General features: G+C 46.5%; 1 protein-coding gene across 10 annotated transcripts in view; it reads left to right on the top strand.

The window, feature by feature from the left end:
• Positions 1-20,409, top strand: part of LOC112241913 (guanine nucleotide exchange factor DBS) — a 103,487-nt gene extending 83,078 nt beyond the window's left edge. For 3 of the 10 annotated variants that reach the window (XM_042319856.1, XM_042319855.1, XM_042319859.1), the window contains exons 17-32: positions 5,108-5,223; positions 5,330-5,399; positions 5,506-5,598; positions 5,820-5,912; positions 6,530-6,655; positions 7,670-7,891; positions 11,534-11,626; positions 11,786-11,864; positions 11,980-12,073; positions 14,892-14,977; positions 15,424-15,510; positions 16,421-16,495; positions 17,374-17,483; positions 17,612-17,724; positions 17,868-17,971; positions 18,141-20,409. In XM_042319856.1, coding sequence (XP_042175790.1) covers positions 5,108-5,223; positions 5,330-5,399; positions 5,506-5,598; positions 5,820-5,912; positions 6,530-6,655; positions 7,670-7,891; positions 11,534-11,626; positions 11,786-11,864; positions 11,980-12,073; positions 14,892-14,977; positions 15,424-15,510; positions 16,421-16,495; positions 17,374-17,483; positions 17,612-17,724; positions 17,868-17,971; positions 18,141-18,220 — 1,641 coding nt within the window. In that variant the 3' untranslated portion in view covers positions 18,221-20,409. Of the gene's footprint in view, positions 1-5,107; positions 5,224-5,329; positions 5,400-5,505; positions 5,599-5,819; positions 5,913-6,529; positions 6,656-7,669; positions 7,892-11,533; positions 11,627-11,785; positions 11,865-11,951; positions 12,074-14,891; positions 14,978-15,423; positions 15,511-16,420; positions 16,496-17,373; positions 17,484-17,611; positions 17,725-17,867; positions 17,972-18,140 lie in introns of those variants that run through there. The other 7 variants (XM_042319858.1, XM_042319857.1, XR_006083129.1 and 4 more) reach the window with 7 other exon arrangements.
• Positions 20,410-21,111: the final 702 nt, after the last annotated feature.

Below are 21,111 nucleotides of genomic sequence, written 5' to 3'. Positions count from 1 at the left end.
ATATGAACCCTCAATCCCTCTCCTCTGGACCATATGAACCCTCAATCCCTCTCCCTGTACCATATGAACCCTCAATCCCTCTCCTCTAGACCATATGAACACTCAATCCCTCTCCTCTGGACCCTATGAACCCTCAATCCCTCTCCTGGACCATATGAACCCTCTCCTCTGAACCATAGCAATCCTCAATCCCTCTCCCCTGAACCATATGAACCCTCAATCCCTCTCCTCTGGGCCCTATGAACCCTCAATCCCTCTCCCCTGGACCATATGAACCCTCAAATCCTCTCCCCTGGACCATATGAACCCTCAATCCCTCTCCCCTGGACTATATGAACCCTCAATCCCTCTCCCCTGGGCCATATGAGCCATCTCCCCTGGACCATATGAACCCTCAATCCCTCTCCCCTGGGCCATATGAGCCCTCTCCCCTGGACCATATGAGCCCTCTCCCTCATATGAACCCTTTATCCCTCTCCCTGGACCATATGAACCCTCAATCCCTCTCCCCTGGACCATATGAACCTTCAATCCCTCCCTCAATCCCTCTCTCCTGGACTATATGAACCCTCAATCCCTCTCCCCTGGACTATATGAACCCTCAATCCCTCTCCCCTGGGCAATATGAGCCCTATCCCCTGGACCATATGAACCCTCAATCCCTCTCCCCTGGGCCATATGAGCCCTCTCCCTCATATGAACCCTCTATCCCTATCCCCTGGACCATATGAACCCTCAATCCCTCTCCCCTGGGCCATATGAGCCCTCTCCCTCATATGAACCCTCTATTCCTCTCCTCTGGACAATATAAACCCTCAATCCCTCTCCCCTGGACCATATGAGCCCTATCCCTGGACCCTATGAATCCTCAATCCCTCTCCCCTGGACAACATGAGACCTCAATCCCTCTCCCCTGGACCATATGAGCCCTCTCCCCATTTGAACCCTCAATCCCTCTCCCCTGGACCATATGACCCCTCTCCCTGGACCATATGAACCCTCAATCCCTCTCCCCTGGACCCTATGAACCCTCAATCCCTATCCCCTGGGCCATATGAGCCCTCTCCCCTGGACCATAGGAACCCTCAATCCTTCCCTCAATCCCTCTCCCCTGGACCATATGAACCCTCAATCCCTCTCCCCTGGGCCATATGAGCCCTCTCCCTCATATGAACCCTCTATCCCTCTCCTCTGGACCATATGAACCCTCAATCCCTCTCCCCTGGACCATATGAACCCTCAATCCCTCCCTCAATCCCTCTCTCCTGGGCAATATGAGCCCTATCCCCTGGACCCTATGAACCCTCAATCCCTCTCCCCTGGACCCTATGGACCCTCAATCCCTCTCCCCTGGACCATATGCACCCTCTCCCCTGGACCATATGAGTCCTCTCCCCTGGACCATATGAACCCTCAATCCCTCTCCCCTGGACCCTATGAACCCTCAATCCCTCTCCCCTGGGCCATATGAGCCCTCTCCCTGGACCATATGAACCCTCAATCCCTCTCCCCTGAACCATATGAACCCTCAATCCCTCTCCTCTGGGCCCTATGAACCCTCAATCCCTCTCCCCTGGACCATATGAACCCTCAAATCCTCTCCCCTGGACCATATGAACCCTCAATCCCTCTCCCCTGGACTATATGAACCCTCAATCCCACTCCCCTGGGCCATATGAGCCATCTCCCCTGGGCCATATGAACCCTCAATCCCTCTCCCCTGGGCCATATGAGCCCTCTCCCCTGGACCATATGAGCCCTCTCCCTCATATGAACCCTTTATCCCTCTCCCCTGGACCATATGAACCCTCAATCCCTCTCCCCTGGACCATATGAACCTTCAATCCCTCCCTCAATCCCTCTCTCCTGGACTATATGAACCCTCAATCCCTCTCCCCTGGACTATATGAACCCTCAATCCCTCTCCCCTGGGCCATATGAGCCCTCTCCCTCATATGAACCCTCTATCCCTATCCCCTGGACCATATGAACCCTCAATCCCTCTCCCCTGGGCCATATGAGCCCTCTCCCTCATATGAACCCTCTATCCCTCTCCTCTGGACCATATAAACCCTCAATCCCTCTCCCTGGACCATATGAGCCCTATCCCCTGGACCATATGAATCCTCAATCCCTCTCCCCTGGACAACATGAAACCTCAATCCCTCTCCCTGGACCATATGAGCCCTCTCCCCCATTTGAACCCTCAATCCCTCTCCCCTGGACCATATGAGCCCTCTCCCCTGGACCATATGAACCCTCAATCCCTCTCCCCTGGATCCTATGAACCCTCAATCCCTATCCCCTGGGCCATATGAGCCCTCTCCTCTGGACCATATGAACCCTCAATCCTTCCCTCAATCCCTCTCCCCTGGACCACATGAACCCTCAATCCCTCTCCCCTGGGCCATATGAGCCCTCTCCCTCATATGAACCCTCTATCCCTCTCCCCTGGACCATATGAACCCTCAATCCCTCTCCCCTGGACCATATGAACCCTCAATCCCTCTCCCCTGGGCCATATGAGCCCTCTCCCTGGACCATATGAGCCCTCTCCCTCATATGAACCCTTTATCCCTCTCCCCTGGACCATATGAACCCTCAATCCCTCTCCCCTGGACCATATGAACCTTCAATCCCTCCCTCAATCCCTCTCTCCTGGACTATATGAACCCTCAATCCCTCTCCCCTGGACTATATGAACCCTCAACCCCTCTCCCCTGGGCCATATGAGCCCTCTCCCTCATATGAACCCTCTATCCCTATCCCCTGGACCATATGAACCCTCAATCCCTCTCCCCTGGGCCATATGAGCCCTCTCCCTCATATGAACCCTCTATCCCTCTCCTCTGGACCATATAAACCCTCAATCCCTCTCCCCTGGACCATATGAGCCCTATCCCCTGGACCATATGAATCCTCAATCCCTCTCCCCTGGACAACATGAAACCTCAATCCCTCTCCCTGGACCATATGAGCCCTCTCCCCCATTTGAACCCTCAATCCCTCTCCCCTGGACCATATGAGCCCTCTCCCCTGGACCATATGAACCCTCAATCCCTCTCCCCTGGACCCTATGAACCCTCAATCCCTATCCCCTGGGCCATATGAGCCCTCTCCTCTGGACCATATGAACCCTCAATCCTTCCCTCAATCCCTCTCCCCTGGACCATATGAACCCTCAATCCCTCTCCCCTGGGCCATATGAGCCCTCTCCCTCATATGAACCCTCTATCCCTCTCCCCTGGACCATATGAACCCTCAATCCCTCTCCCCTGGACCATATGAACCCTCAATCCCTCCCTGAATCCCTCTCTCCTGGGCAATATGAGCCCTATCCCCTGGACCCTATGAACCCTCAATCCCTCTCCCCTGGACCCTATGAACCCTCAATCCCTCTCCCCTGGACCATATGCACCCTCTCCCCTGGACCATATGAGTCCTCTCCCCTGGACCATATGAACCCTCAATCCCTCTCCCCTGGACCCTATGAACCCTCAATCCCTCTCCCCTGGGCCATATGAGCCCTCTCCCCTGGACCATATGAACCCTCAAGCCTTCCCTCAATCCCTCTCCCCTGGACCATATGAACCCTCAATCCCTCTCCCCTGGGCCATATGAGCCCTCTCCCCTGGACCATATGAACCCTCAATCCCTCTCCCCTGGACCCTATGAACCCTCAATCCCTCTCCCCTGGGCCATATGAGCCCTCTCCCTGGACCATATGAACCCTCAATCCCTCTCCCCTGGGCCATATGAGCCCTCTCCCTCATATGAACCCTCTATCCCTCTCCCCTGGACCATATGAACCCTCAATCCCTCTCCCCTGGACCATATGAACCCTCAATCCCTCCCTCAATCCCTCTCTCCTGGGCAATATGAGCCCTATCCCCTGGACCCTATGAATCCTCAATCCCTCTCCCCTGTACCATATGAGCCCTCTCCCCTGGACCATATGAGCCCTCTCCCCATTTGAACCCTCAATCCCTCTCCCCTGGACCATATGCACCCTCTCCCCTGGACCATATGAGCCCTCTCCCCTGGACCATATGAACCCTCAATCCCTCTCCCCTGGACCCTATGAACCCTCAATCCCTCTCCCTGGACCCTTTGAACCCTCAATCCCTATCCCCTGGGCCATATGAGCCCTCTCCCCTGGAACATATGAACTTTCAATACTTCCCTCAATCCCTCTCCCTGGACCATATGAACCCTCAATCCCTCTCCCTGGGCCATATGAGCCCTCTCCCTCATATGAACCCTCTATCCCTCTCCCCTGGACCATATGAACCCTCAATCCCTCTCCCCTGGACCATATGAACCCTCAATCCCTCCCTCAATCCCTCTCTCCTGGGCAATATGAGCCCTATCCCTGGACCCTATGAATCCTCAATCCCTCTCCCTGGACCATATGATCCCTCTCCCCTGGACCATATGAGCCCTCTCCCCCCATTTGAACCCTCAATCCCTCTCCCCTGGACCATATGAGCCCTCTCCCCATTTGAACCCTCAATCCCTCTCCTCTGGACCATATTAACCCTCAATCCCTCTACCCTGGACCATATGAACCCTCAATCCCTCTCCCTGGACCATATGAACCCTCAATCCCTCTCCCCTGGACCATATTAACCCTCAATCCCTCTACCCTGGACCATATGAACCCTCAATCCCTCTCCCCTGGACCATATGAACCCTCAATCCCTCTCCCCTGGACCATATTAACCCTCAATCCCTCTACCCTGGACCATATGAACCCTCAATCCCTCTCCCTGGACCATATGAATCCTCAATCCCTCTCCCCTGGACCCTATGAACCCTCAATCCCTCTACCCTGGAACAAATGAACTCGCAATCCCTCTACCCTGGACCATATGAACCCTCTCCCCTGGACCATATGAACCCTCTCCCCTGGACCATATGAACCCTCTATCCCTCTCCCCTGGACCATATGAACCCTGTCAGTCCTCTTCACCTGTGTGCATCTGTCCTAAGTATTCAGTTTACCCTCTCCAAATCATGATCTCAATCATTGGAGGCGCTGGTTCACAAAACTGACCTGAGATCTGTCTCTAAGTCATCCTAAATAATCTTTCTCTGTGTATTTCAGGGCTATGCCTCAGAGATGGACAATCCAGCCATGGCCAGCCTCATGCCCGCTCCTCTGCAGAACAAGAAAGATGTGCTGTTTGGCAACATGCCAGAGATCTACACCTTCCACAAGAGGTAAACGAGCACCCCCTAGTGGTTAATAATGGTACTTACACAGTGATAGAACTACTGTCATTGTACTAACTGACTGATCACCTCTCTGTTTCTTGTCATCTTCCAGGACCTTTCTGAGGGAGTTAGAAGAGTACCAAGGCTGCCCGGAACTTGTGGGTCGTTGTTTTTTGCAGAGGGTGAGGGATTGGAGATATGTTGTGTCTAAATCACTAGTCTGATTGTGAAGCAGGGGTATTCCTCTCTTTTCTTTATTTTCTCTCACTCGCTCTCTCTCTCTCTCAGATGACAGACCTGCAGATCTATGAGAAGTATTGTCAGAATAAACCTCGCTCTGAGAGCTTGTGGAGACAGTGCTCCGACTGCACCTTCTTCCAGGTACACACCTTTTACACACCTCCCCTGAGGTACACACCATACATACACACCTCCCCTTAGGTACATACCATATATACACCTCCCCTGAGGTACACACCATATATGCACCTCCCCTGAGGTACATACCATATACACCTCCCCTGAGGTACACACAGACCCCAAAAAGCTTCAGGCCTGATTATTTCCTACTAATCTTTTCTCCCTGTTCTGGTCTGCACCAGGAATGTCAGAAGAAGCTGGAACATAAACTGGGCTTGGATTCCTATCTCCTGAAACCGGTTCAGAGGATCACCAAATACCAGCTCCTGTTGAAGGTATATCATCTATAAAGATCTAATCTGCATTAGGGGACACAGCACCACTGCCTCACCCCTCTTCCCCTCATCCCCTATAGTCCAAACGCCATCAGCCCAGCTCCATCCTCTCTCCTTCACTTCCTCATGCCTTAAAGCTGAAATCCCTAAAGGGGACACAGCACCACTGCCTCACCCCTCTGCCCCTCATCCCCTATAGCCCAAACCCCATCAGCCCAGCTCCATCCTCTCTCCTTCACTTCCTCATATGCCTTAAAGCTGAAATCCCTAAAGGGGACACAGCACTACTGTTCTCCCAGGCACCTGTGTTCTTCTTTTTGTTTTGTTGATGAAAGAAGCATCCAGCATCGTGGAGGGAAAGAATTGCAGTACATATTCTGATGTTCTATCGCCAGCGTGATGATGTCAGATGGGGAAAACTGTGTTGGTTGTTTGCAGTAACTTCTTTGTCGTTGTCATGTCCCAAAGGGACGTGGTAGTTTCCCCAATTAAGGATTCTAGATTTCTTGTCTCAAACATTAAAATATTTAGGTCCATATTAATATCTTTTGTACTTTGTTCTTTATCCACCATTCCATTACAGACCTAAAACGTCAATGTGTGTCTTTGAATTGTAGGAGCTGCTAAAGTACAGTAAGGGCTGTGAGGGGTCAGAGGCCCTGCAGGAGGCGCTCACCTCTATCCTGGGAATCTTGAAGGCTGTCAATGACTCCATGCATCTCATTGCTATCACTGGATACGATGTGAGTTTATCATCGCTCAACTTCACATTGTATGAAATGTACTGCATATTGTATGAAATGTACTGCATATTGTTATGAAATGTACTGTATATTGTATGAAATGTACTTCATATTGTATGAAATGTACTGCATATTGTATGAAATGTACTTCATATTGTTATGAAATGTCCTGCAAATTGTTATGAAATGTATTGCATGTTGTTATGAAATGTATTTCATATTGTATGAAATGTACTGCATATTGTATGAAATGTACTGCATATTGTTATGAAATGTACTGTATATTGTATGAAATGTACTTCATATTGTATGAAATGTACTGCATATTGTATGAAATGTACTTCATATTGTATGAAATGTACTGCATATTGTATGAAATGTACTGCATATTGTTATGAAATGTACTGTATATTGTATGAAATGTACTTCATATTGTATGAAATGTACTGCATATTGTATGAAATGTACTTCATATTGTATGAAATGTACTGCATATTGTATGAAATGTACTGCATATTGTATGTAATGTACTGCATATTGTATGAAATGTACTGCATATTGTTATGAAATGTCCTGCATATTGTATGAAATGTACTGCATATTGTTATAAAATGTATTGCATATTGTATGTAATGTACTGCATATTGTATGAAATGTACTGCATATTGTTATGAAATGTATTGCATATTGTTATGAAATGTACTGCATATTGTATGAAATGTATTGCATATTGTTATGAAATGTACTGCATATTGTATGAAATGTACTGCATATTGTTATAAAATGTATTGCATATTGTATGTAATGTACTGCATATTGTATGTAATGTACTGCATATTGTATGAAATGTACTGCATATTGTTATGAAATGTATTGCATATTGAATGAAACATATTCCTTTCATGGCGTCAACATCACATTATATCAGATATGTCAATATTACATGAGTCAGCAGCACCATAGCTTATGATGGCACATGAACTTTCTCCTGACCTGTGACCCCTCTTCTGATAGGGTCACCTGGGTGACCTGGGCCGGCTGCTGATGCAGGGGTCATTCAGCGTGTGGACGGAACACAAGAAAGGTCACGCCAAGGTCAAGGACATGGCCCGCTTCAAGCCTATGCAGAGACACCTGTTCCTGCACGAGAAAGCCCTGCTCTTCTGTAAGAGACGCGAAGAGAATGGGGAGGGCTACGAGAAAGCCCCGTCCTACAGCTTCAAACAGTCCCTTAGTGTGAGTCTGTCTGTCTGTCTTGTGTTGTGTTGTGTTGTGTGTCTGTCGGTCTTACCAAGTGTTTGATATTGCAAGTGAGTTAAAAATCCAAATCAAATCAAATCAAATCAAATCAAATTTTATTTGTCACATACACATGGTTAGCAGATGTTAATGCGAGTGTAGCGAAATGCTTGTGCTTCTAGTTCCGACAATGCAGTAATAACGAGCAAGTAATCTAACTAACAATTCCAAAAAAAACTACTGTCATACACAGTGTAAGGGGATAAAGAATATGTACATAAGGATATATGAATGAGTGATGGTACAGAGCAGCATAGGCAAGATACAGTAGATGATATCGAGTACAGTATATACATATGAGATAAGTATGTAAACCAAGTGGCATAGTTAAAGTGGCTAGTGATACATGTATTACATAAGGATGCAGTCGATGATATAGAGTACAGTATCAACGTATGCATATGAGATGAACAATGTAGGGTAAGTAACATTATATAAGGTAGCATTGTTTAAAGTGGCTAGTGATATATTTACATAATTTCCCATCGATTCCCATGATTAAAGTGGCTGGAGTAGAGTCAGTGTCATTGACAGTGTGTTGGCAGTAGCCACTCAATGTTAGTGGTGGCTGTTTAACAGTCTGATGGCCTTGAGATAGAAGCTGTTTTTCAGTCTCTCGGTCCCAGCTTTGATGCACCTGTACTGACCTCGCCTTCTGGATGGCAGCGGGGTGAACAGGCAGTGGCTCGGGTGGTTGATGTCCTTGATGATCTTTATGGCCTTCCTGTAGCATCGGGTGGTGTAGGTGTCCTGGAGGGCAGGTAGTTTGCCCCCGGTGATGCGTTGTGCAGACCTCACTACCCTCTGGAGAGCCTTACGGTTGAGGGCGGTGCAGTTGCCATACCAGGCGGTGATACAGCCCGCCAGGATGCTCTCGATTGTGCATCTGTAGAAGTTTGTGAGTGCTTTTGGTGACAAGCCGAATTTCTTCAGCCTCCTGAGGTTGAAGAGGCGCTGCTGCGCCTTCCTCACGATGCTGTCTGTGTGAGTGGACCAATTCAGTTTGTCTGTGATGTGTATGCCGAGGAACTTAAAACTTGCTACCCTCTCCACTACTGTTCCATCGATGTGGATGGGGGTGTTCCCTCTGCTGTTTCCTGAAGTCCACAATCATCTCCTTAGTTTTGTTGACGTTGAGTGTGAGGTTATTTTCCTGACACCACACTCCGAGGGCCCTCACCTCCTCCCTGTAGGCCGTCTCGTCGTTGTTGGTAATCAAGCCTACCACTGTTGTGTCGTCCGCAAACTTGATGATTGAGTTGGAGGCGTGCATGGCCACGCAGTCGTGGGTGAACAGGGAGTACAGGAGAGGGCTCAGAACGCACCCTTGTGGGGCCCCAGTGTTGAGGATCAGCGGGGAGGAGATGTTGTTGCCTACCCTCACCACCTGGGGGCGGCCCGTCAGGAAGTCCAGTACCCAGTTGCACAGGGGCGGGGTCGAGACCCAGGGTCTCGAGCTTGATGACGAGCTTGGAGGGTACTATGGTGTTGAATGCCGAGCTGTAGTCGATGAACAGCATTCTCACATAGGTATTCCTCTTGTCCAGATGGGTTAGGGCAGTGTGCAGTGTGGTTGAGATTGCATCGTCTGTGGACCTATTTGGGCGGTAAGCAAATTGGAGTGGGTCAAGGGTGTCAGGTAGGGTGGAGGTGATATGGTCCTTGACTAGTCTCTCAAAGCACTTCATGATGACGGATGTGAGTGCTACGGGCGGTAGTCGTTTAGCTCAGTTACCTTAGCTTTCTTGGGAACAGGAACAATGGTGGCCCTCTTGAAGCATGTGGGAACAGCAGACTGGTATAGGGATTGATTGAATATGTCCGTAAACACACCGGCCAGCTGGTCTGCGCATGCTCTGAGGGCGCGGCTGGGGATGCCGTCTGGGCCTGCAGCCTTGCGAGGGTTAACACGTTTAAATGTCTTACTCACTTCGGCTGCAGTGAAGGAGAGACCGCATGTTTCCGTTGCAGGCCGTGTCAGTGGCACTGTATTGTCCTCAAAGCGGGCAAAAAGTTATTTAGTCTGCCTGGGAGCAAGACATCCTGGTCCGTGACTGGGCTGGGTTTCTTCCTGTAGTCCGTGATTGACTGTAGACCCTGCCACATACCTCTTGTGTCTGAGCCGTTGAATTGAGATTCTACTTTGTCTCTGTACTGGCGCTTAGCTTGTTTGATAGCCTTGCGGAGGGAATAGCTGCACTGTTTGTATTCAGCCATGTTACCAGACACCTTGCCCTGATTAAAAGCAGTGGTTCGTGCCTTCAGTTTCACACGAATGCTGCCATCAATCCACGGTTTCTGGTTAGAGAATGTTTTAATCGTTGCTATGGGAACGACATCTTCAACGCACGTTCTAATGAACTCGCACACCGTATCAGCGTATTCGTCAATGTTGTTGTCTGACGCAATACAAAACATCTCCCAGTCCACGTGATGGAAGCAGTCTTGGAGTGTGGAGTCAGCTTGGTCGGACCAGCGTTGGACAGACCTCAGCGTGGGAGCTTCTTGTTTTAGTTTCTGTCTGTAGGCAGGGATCAACAAAATGGAGTCGTGGTCAGCTTTTCCGAAAGGGGGCGGGGCAGGGCCTTATATGCGTCGCGGAAGTTAGAGTAACAATGATCCAGGGTCTTTCCACCCCTGGTTGCGCAATCGATATGCTGATAAAATTTAGGGAGTCTTGTTTTCAGATTAGCCTTGTTAAAATCCCCAGCTACAATGAATGCAGCCTCCGGATAAATCGTTTCCAGTTTGCAGAGAGTTAAATAAAGTTCGTTCAGAGCCATCGATGTGTCTGCTTGGGGGATATATACGGCTGTGATTATAATCGAAGAGAATTCTCTTGGTAGATAATGCGGTCTACATTTGATTGTGAGGAATTCTAAATCAGGTGAACAGAAGGATTTGAGTTCCTGTATGTTTCTTTCATCACACCATGTCACGTTGGCCATAAGACATACGCCCCGCCCCTCTTCTTACCAGAAAGATGTTTGTTTCTGTCGGCGCGATGCGTGGAGAAACCCGCTGGCTGCACCGCTTCGGATTGCGTCTCTCCAGTTAGCCATGTTTCCGTGAAGCAGAGAACGTTACAGTCTCTGATGTCCCTCTGGAATGCTACCCTTGCTCGGATTTCATCAACCTTGTTGTCAAGAGACTGGACATTGGCAAGAAGAATGCTAGGGAGTGGTGCACGATGTGCCCGTCTCCGGAGTCTGACCAGAAGACCGCTTCGTTTCCCTCTTTTTCTGAGTCGTTTTTTTTTTTTGGTCGCTGCATGTGATCCACTCGGTTACACTGGTTGTAAGGCAGAACACAGGATCCGCGTCGCGAAAAACATATTCTTGGTCGTACTGATGGTGAGTTGACGCTGATCTTATATTCAGTAGTTCTTGTCGGCTGTATGTAAAGAAACCTAAGATGACCTGGGGTACTAGTGTAAGAAATAACACGTAAAAAAACAAAAAACTGCATAGTTTCCTAGGAACGCGAAGCGAGGCGGCCATCTCTGTCGGCGCCGGAAGTACTAGATGAAATAGATGTTTTAGAAGGTAACATTTTCCAACACTGTATGCCCTCTACCAGATGAGTGCTGTGGGCATCACTGAGAATGCCAAAGGTGACAACAAGAAGTTTGAGGTCTGGTGCAACTCACGGGACGAGGTGTACATTGTGCAGGTGCGTGACCAGCACTCAAACCCTGCCCATTCAACTGCTATAGATTACATGACAATGTATTTCTTTTTTACAATGACACACAAATCACATCGGACTCTGTTTGGAATGTAACACATATATCTGCACTAACCAGTAATGGGTTTCATCGTTGTAATTCAGGCCCCGACGACTGAGGTGAAAACGACGTGGGTGAACGAGATCCGGAAGGTTCTGACAACACAGCTGGAGGCCTACAGAGGTAGACCTGGGGTCATATAGTATTTGTTTTCTTTCTAATACTTAGAGTGTATTATATTCTAATTACATTGAGTGTTACATTGTTCAGTGCTCATGATAAGGTGGGACTGTGGTAGATCTCCCTGCATGTCTTCCAGAAGCCAGCCAACAGAGGTCGTCAGACGGACTGTTCCAGTTCCCTCCTACCGCTGGAGAACCTGTCAGCCTTGGGTCAGTCACCTGACCCATATTGACCTATCACTGACCCCCTCCCACACTTGTTCCATATCAAATCACATTTTATTGGTCACATACACGTGATTAGCAGGTGCTATTGAGGGTGTAGCGAAATGCTTGTTCTTCTAGCTTCTAGTAAATCTAACTAGTAATATCTAACAAATTACACAACATATACCCAATGCTCAGTGAATGAGATAGAATACAGTATATACATATGAGATGAGTAATGTCAGATATGTAAACATCATTAAAGTGACTAGTGTTCCATTCCATATTGACCTATCACTGACCACCTACCACACTTGTCCCATATTGACCTATCACAGACTCTCTCCTACATTTGTCCCATATTGACCTATCAAAATACTTTAAAGTACTACTTAAGTTGTTTATTTGGAGTTTCTGTACTCTACTATTTATATTTTTGACAACTTTTACTTTTACTACATTCCTAAAGAAAATTATGTACATTTTAATCCATCCATTTTCCCTGACATCAAAAAGTACTTACATTTTGAATGCTTAGCAGGACAGGAAAATGTGGTCTAATTCACATACTTATCAAGAGAACATCCCTGTCTCTGATCTGGCGGACTCACTAAACACAAATGCTTTGTTTGTAAATTATGTCTGAGTGTTTGAATGCCCCTTGCTATCCGTAAATACAAATTGTGCCGTCTGGTTTGCTTAATAGAGTGGTTCCCAACCAGGGGTACAAGGTCCCCTGAGGGCACTGAGCCGATCCACAGGGGGTACTAGGACACCTGGGGGTACTGGGTCTATCCACGGGGGGTACTAGGACACCTGAGGGTACTGGGCCTATCCACAGGGGGTACTAGGACACCTGGGGGTACTGGGCCTATCCACAGGGGGTACTTGGACACCTGGGGGTACTGGGCCTATCCACAGGGGGTACTAGGACACCTGGGGGTACTGGGCCTATCCACAGGGGGTACTGGGACACCTGGGGGTACTGAGTCTATCCACAGGGGGTACTAGGACACCTGGGGGTACTAGGACACCTGGGGGTACTAGGACACCTGGGGGTACTGGGCCTATCCACAGGGGGTACTGGGACACCTGGGGGTACTGAGTCTATCCACAGGGGGTACTAGGACACCTGGGGGTACTAGGACACCTGGGGGTACTAGGACACCTGGGGGTGCTGGGCTTATCCACAGGGGGTACTAGAGAAGAATCATGAGACCAATAGCCTGCTGGTAAAATGCACATGACGGGGTACTTCAGGGGTCCTCCGGGCAGAGTAACATTCAGTTGGTGGTACAGAGTAACATTCAGTTGGTGTTATAGAGTAACATTCAGTTGGTGGTACAGAGTAACATTCAGTTGGTGGTACAGAGTAACATTCAGTTGGTGGTACAGAATAACATTCAGTTGGTGGTACAGAGTAACATTCAGTTGGTGGTACAGAATAACATTCAGTTGGTGGTACAGAGTAACATTCAGTTGGTGGTACAGAGTAACATTCAGTTGGTGGTACAGAATAACATTCAGTTGGTGGTACAGAGTAACATTCAGTTGGTGGTACATAGCAACATTCAGTTGGTGGTACAGAGTAACATTCAGTTGGTGGTACAGAGTAACATTCAGTTGGTGGTACAGAATAACATTCAGTTGGTGGTACAGAGTAACATTCAGTTGGTGGTACAGAGTAACATTCAGTTGGTGGTACAGAGTAACATTCAGTTGGTGGTACAGAATAACATTCAGTTGGTGGTACAGAGTAACATTCAGTTGGTGGTACATAGCAACATTCAGTTGGTGGTACAGAGTAACATTCAGTTGGTGGTACATAGCAACATTCAGTTGGTGGTACAGAGTAACATTCAGTTGGTGGTACAGAGTAACATTCAGTTGGTGGTACAGAGTAACATTCAGTTGGTGGTACAGAATAACATTCAGTTGGTGGTACAGAGTAACATTCAGTTGGTGGTACAGAGTAACATTCAGTTGGTGGTACATAGCAACATTCAGTTGGTGGTACAGAGTAACATTCAGTTGGTGGTACAGAGTAACATTCAGTTGGTGGTACATAGCAACATTCAGTTGGTGGTACAGAGTAACATTCAGTTGGTGGTACAGAGTAACATTCAGTTGGTGATACAGAGTAACATTCAGTTGGTGGTACAGAGTAACATTCAGTTGGTGGTACATAGCAACATTCAGTTGGTGGTACAGAGTAACATTCAGTTGGTGGTACAGAGTAACATTCAGTTGGTGGTACAGAATAACATTCAGTTGGTGGTACATAGCAACATTCAGTTGGTGGTACAGTAACTGACAAAGGTTGGGAACCACTGGCTTAATAATTTAAGGAATGTGAAATTATTTATACTTTTACTTTTGATACTTAAGTTTATTTTCCCAATTACATTTTCTTTTGATAAGTAAGTATATTTAAATCCAAATACTTTGACTTTTACTGGGTGACTTTCACTTTTACTTGAGTAATTTTCTATGAAGGCATCTTTACTGTTAGTCAAGTATGACAATTGGGTCGGGGAGGTACTTAGATCCAGACTGATTGTGGAGAAGACACTAACGTCCGTGGGCATGACATAGCGTTTGGCCAGAACAAGGAGTCTGGGTAGCCAAGCAACTTGTCTTAGCCTCTCTTGCACCAAAGAGAAAGTTTTATTTTCCAGTCTAGTATGTCTAGTATAAATCACATGGTTCTGGGTTTTGTGGGTACAGGATTGATCATAGTTATAACCTGAACACAACATGTTGTGTACCCTCTGTGAGTTGCAGTGTGTTTCTGACTGTTTCATCCTCCTGTTTCCCCCAGTTCATTTAGAAGAGGGGAGAGGAGCATGAAGGTGAAGAAGGGAGAACCCAGCAGCCCCGACGCTAACTCCTCCCCAATAACCAAAGGTGAACAGAGAGGGGGGGGTGGGAGGGTAGGAGCGTCAGCTGTATAACGCAAACCCAGCTCAGAACACCACCTTTCAACTGGGTCTAATGCTAAATTCAGCACTATTTTTTTTACTCTCACCTGTGTCTAATACTTATCACTTTACTAAAGCTCCCCTTGTTAATCTAAACAACACTACCTTCTGACTTTTACACTTTACTAAACTTTGCTTCTCCCTCTTTGATGAGATGACTAATCTTTCTCTTCACTTTCCCCTCTTACACCTTTTTCCCTATGTGGTCTCTTCTTTCTATTTTGGATGTCTTTCTCTCATCACTGCACTTTCTATCTTTCGCTCCCTTTTATTATGACTCGCATGCCTCTTCCTGTCACTCTCCTGTTTCTCATCCCACTCGCCTCTCCCTCCTGCCCTCTCTACCCTGCTCCTCTCCTTCTCCTGGCCCAGACGGGGCAGTGACCAGTCCTACCTTTAACAGAGCAGCAGTGGCTAAAAAGCGTTTTACCTTGCAGGGCTTCAGCAACTTCAGCAAAGGTAATAGCACTGTCTCGCCACCAGGGGCTGCCATAGTACTTTATGTTACTACATCATGACAGGGCTTTACAAGGCTAATGTCAGCACTGTAGAATACAACATGAAAAAAATGGCATGCTTCCTTCCACAGACTTCTCACCTCCTGACAAAAAAAAGCTTAACTTTACCCAGGATGCCTCTCTCTCTGCCAGGTACAGATTTGCGTCTAGAGGTAACTTCGGCCCATAGCTTTAGCCGACCAATTAGAGCTATACTGTAGCTAATAGTAAATTGACCGCTTCAGACCATGTATCTCTGTTTTTCACCCCTGTGGTGTGTGCTACTACTGACAGAGTAGACATACTTACTGTAACGTCCACTTTAAAGATGTGCTACTACTGACAGACTAGACATACTTCCTGTAACGTCCACTTTAAAGATGTGCTTCTACTGACAGAGTAGACATACTTACTGTAACGTCCACTTTAAAGATGTGCTACTACTGACAGACTAGACATACTTCCTGTAACTTCCACTTTAAAGATGTGCTACTACTGACAGAGTAGACATACTTCCTGTAACTTCCACTTTAAAGATGTGCTACTACTGACAGAGTAGACATACTTCCTGTAACTTCCACTTTAAAGATGTGCTACTACTGACAGAGTAGACATACTTCCTGTAACTTCCACTTTAAAGATGTGCTACTACTGACAGAGTAGACATACTTCCTGTAACTTCCACTTTAAAGATGTGCTACTACTGACAGAGTAGACATACTTCCTGTAACTTCCACTTTAAAGATGTGCTACTACTGACAGAGTAGACATACTTCCTGTAACTTCCACTCTAAAGATGTGCTACTACTGATTTCTACTTCCTGATAGTGTCTAGCTGCTCCTCTTCACTCTCTTCTCTTCTATTCGGCTAGGTTCTCCCACAAGCCCTGACCATAAAACCAAACGTCATGAGATAAAGAGTGATCCCACTCCGTTCGGCTTCAAAGGTACACCATCCCATAATAACTCTATTCCCTGACTCTGTGGTCGACCACTGTCACTGTTTTTGATCCTTTCGACCGTGGTTGGTCAGGGTGATTTTTTTACACACAGCAGTTTCTCCCCTCAGACAAAGAGAACATGGTTCATCAGGGAATGTATGACACATTGTGTTGACTGACAGGCAACAGTGGTCGTAGTTACCACGCTCGGTCCTTTACTGTGGTTTGAGCACGTTCGCTGAGGTCTATCCCTTTGACTGTGTTTCATTGCGGTCGTGTGTATCTATCTCTCTCTCAGACCCGGGCCCTTACGCTCACCTCCACCTGGGCCGAGTCAGGTGGCTCAGCACCTCGAGTCTCTTACAGACCAAGAGGAGAGGTAACCGTACAGCAGTCGACTGGACTGGTTTAGACTATTGAAATGTGGAATGATCACAAAATGGCTGCCGAATTTCCTTGAGAGGTTTGCCCCTCGTCTCTCTCACTCCCTACACACTGTGTTCCCAGGCCTGAGTGTGTGTATGCACATGCAATACATCTACCAAGAAACGGGCACGTTCCTGGTTGCTTAGTGGTGTTGCGGTTCTGAATGGTCCAGCATGATTACTGTAGGCTCACTGACGGCTTTATGGTTGAGTTCCACTGGACTTGGTCCTGTTCTCTCTGATTGCGGTCCACCCAGTCACTGACTGTATCTGGTCAAGCAGAAGTTGCTGCAGTGCCTGCTCTCACTCTGTGTGTGTGTGTGTGTGTGTGTGTGTGTGTGTGTGTGTGTGTGTGTGTGTGTGTGTGTGTGTGTGTGTGTGTGTGTGTGTGTGTGTGTGTGTCTCTCGCTCTCTCTCCACACCATACTCTTATGTCCCCTCTCTCCCTTTCTCCTCTAGGATGGACTAAGGGCTCTCTCTCATTGGACGCCAACGAGGAGAATGATGGGTACTCTAGCACTGAAGAGCCCCTAACCTCCGACCCTGAGGACGAGGGGGGAAAGAAACTGGTGAGTGTGTATCTGTGTGATGATTGTCATCCACTCCAAGCTGTTTTGTAGTGCCACGTACAAACCGTTTTAAAAGAATAGTTTACAATCGTACATACAATGTAACACCCTATCTTGACGGTGTGCAGTGTGCAGGGAAGTACACAGTGGTGTCTGACTATGAGAAGTGCAGCACCCAGGATCTGTCAGTCAAGAGTGGTGAAACAGTTCAGCTGATCAAGGAGGGAGAAGATGGCCAGTGGTGAGGATATTACCTCGACACTGGGTTTCACACAATCACACTAGTCTATTCCAGCAGGGTAATATTCATTAGGACACATCATAGTAGGTAGCAAAGGTAGCTAAGTGCTGATTGGGCGGACGGGGTTGTGTGTGTTTCTGTAGGTTTGTGAAGAATCTGAAGACTAAGCAGGAGGGCTGGGTGGCTGCTGCCAACCTTTACACCCTGATTGGAGAGTCCACGTCCTGCCAGTCTCTCACCAGCTCAGGTACAACCTCCTCTCCATCTAGGTACAATTATGTGTGTGTGTGTGCGTGTGTGTGTGCATCTCTCCTACGCCATCTCCTTTAACCTCTCTGTGTGTGAGCATCTCTCCTAAACCATCTCCTCTAACTTCTCTCTCCCTGTGTGTGTGTGTATATATATATATATTACAGAGGGCAGTGGCTCAGGGAACCTCAGCACTTCATCCAGCTGCTGTGAGACCAACACCAGCTCCTCTGACATCAAGCCCTGAACCCTTCCCTGGCCACATCAGGCCGCCCCTGGTCTCCGGAGCCGAACGCTACAGCACCAGCTGGTGGCTCCCCCAACAAAGCAGTACTTTCTCCCCCACCCAAAACCCAACTTTGCCTCTCCTTACCCAGAGGCAAGCCCCTGGATTAGGATACTGGTCAGCCACTTCAAGAAAATGCCAACTAATGCCAATGTTCCAGTGACCAGTCTATAGATAGTAGTGTCATTGATTAGAGAATGGATCTGGTGCTCTGGTGTAATTGTAGAGACACAGTGCAGTGTTTGTAGAAAGAAGCTACATTCATCCATATCTATCCACCCATCCACAGGATGAGCAAGTGGAGTATGAGGTCTAGGATTGATGGAAGGTGTACTGTTCCTAGATCTGACCGTCAGCTGTGCAAGCAGACCTGGGACAGGCTAATATCAATGGCACTACGGCAGACAAAATGCTATGGACAAGCTGGAACCTGGCATAACCAATAGAATTTGAATAACATTCTAGAATGAATTAGAATTCTAATTCTATGAATCTGATCAGGTGTCAGTGATGACATGGATCGTGTTGACCGGTCTTGTTGTACTGTAGGCCTGTGTCACTGTCATAATTCTGTTGGTCCACATCATGGTACCTTTGACTGTCTAGAAATAGACAAGACTCTTCATATTTTTCAAATAGAAGGTTATTGTAAATAAAAAAGATTATGAATGCAATGAATGTAAAGTATACCTTGTTTATCTTTTCAGATTGTTGCTCGATGAGTGTTACCAGTCACCTCAAACATGTGACCATGGAAGTAACCAGTATGACCTATTGTAGGCCTATGACTATCTTATTGCCTGTTGGACAGTGAGGGGTAACTGTGTATTTGAAAGCTGAGGGATGTGAATGACTAGTTATGTACTTTGATAAAGATGTTATTCTACATATTTCTATCTCTGTAATGTAATCTCTCTCTACTCTTTCTATCTTGCTTGGCCTTCCACCTCCTTGTCCTCTTAATTGGCTTACCCTGTCCTACAACATAAGTTTTGTATGACTCAGACCACAGGAGGCTGCTGAGGGGAGGACTACTCATAAAAAGGCCTGGAATGTAATGAATGGAATAGTATCAAATGCATGGAAACCATTTATTCAGTTCCAGCCATTACTTTGAGCCTTGTCCTCCCCAATTAAGGTGCCTCCAACCTCCTGTGATTCAGACAGAGCAGTCACAGTATTCACTGTTGGTTGTCCTCGTCAAATAACTTTATGTGATCCCTTTTTCATCCACTCCTACGGCTGTCCAGTCACACATGTATTAAACATGACTTTGGATATAGGCTGTCCAGTCACACATGTATTAAACATGACTTTGGATATAGGCTGTCCAGTCACACATGTATTAAACATGACTTTGGATATAGGCTGTCCAGTCACACATGTATTAAACATGACTTTGGATATAGGCTGTCCAGTCACATGTATTAAACATGACTTTGGATATAGGCTGTCCAGTCACATGTATTAAACATGACTTTGGATATAGGCTGTCCAGTCACACATGTATTAAACATGACTTTGGATATAGGCTGTCCAGTCACACATGTATTAAACATGACTTTGGATATAGGCTGTCCAGTCACATGTATTAAACATGACTTTGGATATAGGCTGTCCAGTCACACATGTATTAAACATGACTTTGGATATAGGCTGTCCAGTCACATGTATTAAACATGACTTTGGATATAGGCTGTCCAGTCACATGTATTAAACATGACTTTGGATATAGGCTGTCCAGTCACATGTATTAAACATGACTTTGGATATAGGCTGTCCAGTCACATGTATTAAACATGACTTTGGATATAGGCTGTCCAGTCACATGTATTAAACATGACTTTGGATATAGGCTGTCCAGTCACATGTATTAAACATGACTTTGGATATAGGCTGTCCAGTCACACATGTATTAAACATGACTTGGGATGTATGCTAGTCATTTTACGGGCATTTCTCCATGTGTACTGTGAACTTTGCTCCTTTTGTTAATAACTCAGTGTCCAGTATATAGTCTTAAATTATTTATTGCTTTACAATCATTTATAAATATATTGTTTATTACCTCACTATTTTCTTTAAGAAATCAGAAATTCTGTCAGCATTGTCTGTTTTTTTGTATTAAAAAGGACTTTGTGTCAACTAATGACAACCCTAAACCCTGCCTATTTCTACAATTTCTCCTAAATCATCCTATTTCCCAAGCAAAAATAGCCTTTGCATGACCAAAACATCCCCCATAATATTTTTACACCATTAAAATGCTCAGAATTGAAGAAATTGTACATTCTCTGATCTCTAACTATCAGGAAGCCTGAAAGAACAGGCTGAGTGGGAGGAGAGCTTATATTCATGAGCTCGCCTTGAATGAGAGCTCTTTGAAAACGCCCTTGTGGTCGTCGCCTGGTAACAAGGTAAACAATCCTTACCTAAATTGTAATTCACAACCCATTTTCTCTGCAAAATGCTCTCATGGCCAAGAGAACTGGCTCGTGTTCTTGACATGTGTCACATTTACATATCATTCTTGGTGTACAGATGCACTGTGTTTATGCATATATTAGTCCAATAACAAAGTCGTACGTTTCCAAAATAGGATACAGCATTCCTTTTCTCCATATGAAGTTTAGTCAGACTATTGTTTTGTAACTAATTACAGAATACATTTCTTCACAATAATTAGTAAAGCCTGAGACACCTTAGAAGTGTAGACATAAAGGTATGTATATGAAAACAGCATATAATGAGTGTACTGGACAATTTATTGGTGCCTCTTCATTAGCATTATAAATAGCAATATATTCAGAATTGTATGTATTGATCAGACATTTATTTGATCATTTACAAAT

This window comes from Oncorhynchus tshawytscha, linkage group LG03 (assembly GCF_018296145.1).
Source record: "Oncorhynchus tshawytscha isolate Ot180627B linkage group LG03, Otsh_v2.0, whole genome shotgun sequence".
In the NCBI taxonomy this organism is placed as follows: domain Eukaryota; kingdom Metazoa; phylum Chordata; class Actinopteri; order Salmoniformes; family Salmonidae; genus Oncorhynchus; species Oncorhynchus tshawytscha.
Note: the sequence above shows the minus strand (reverse complement) of the source record. Positions and strands in the feature narration are given on the sequence as shown.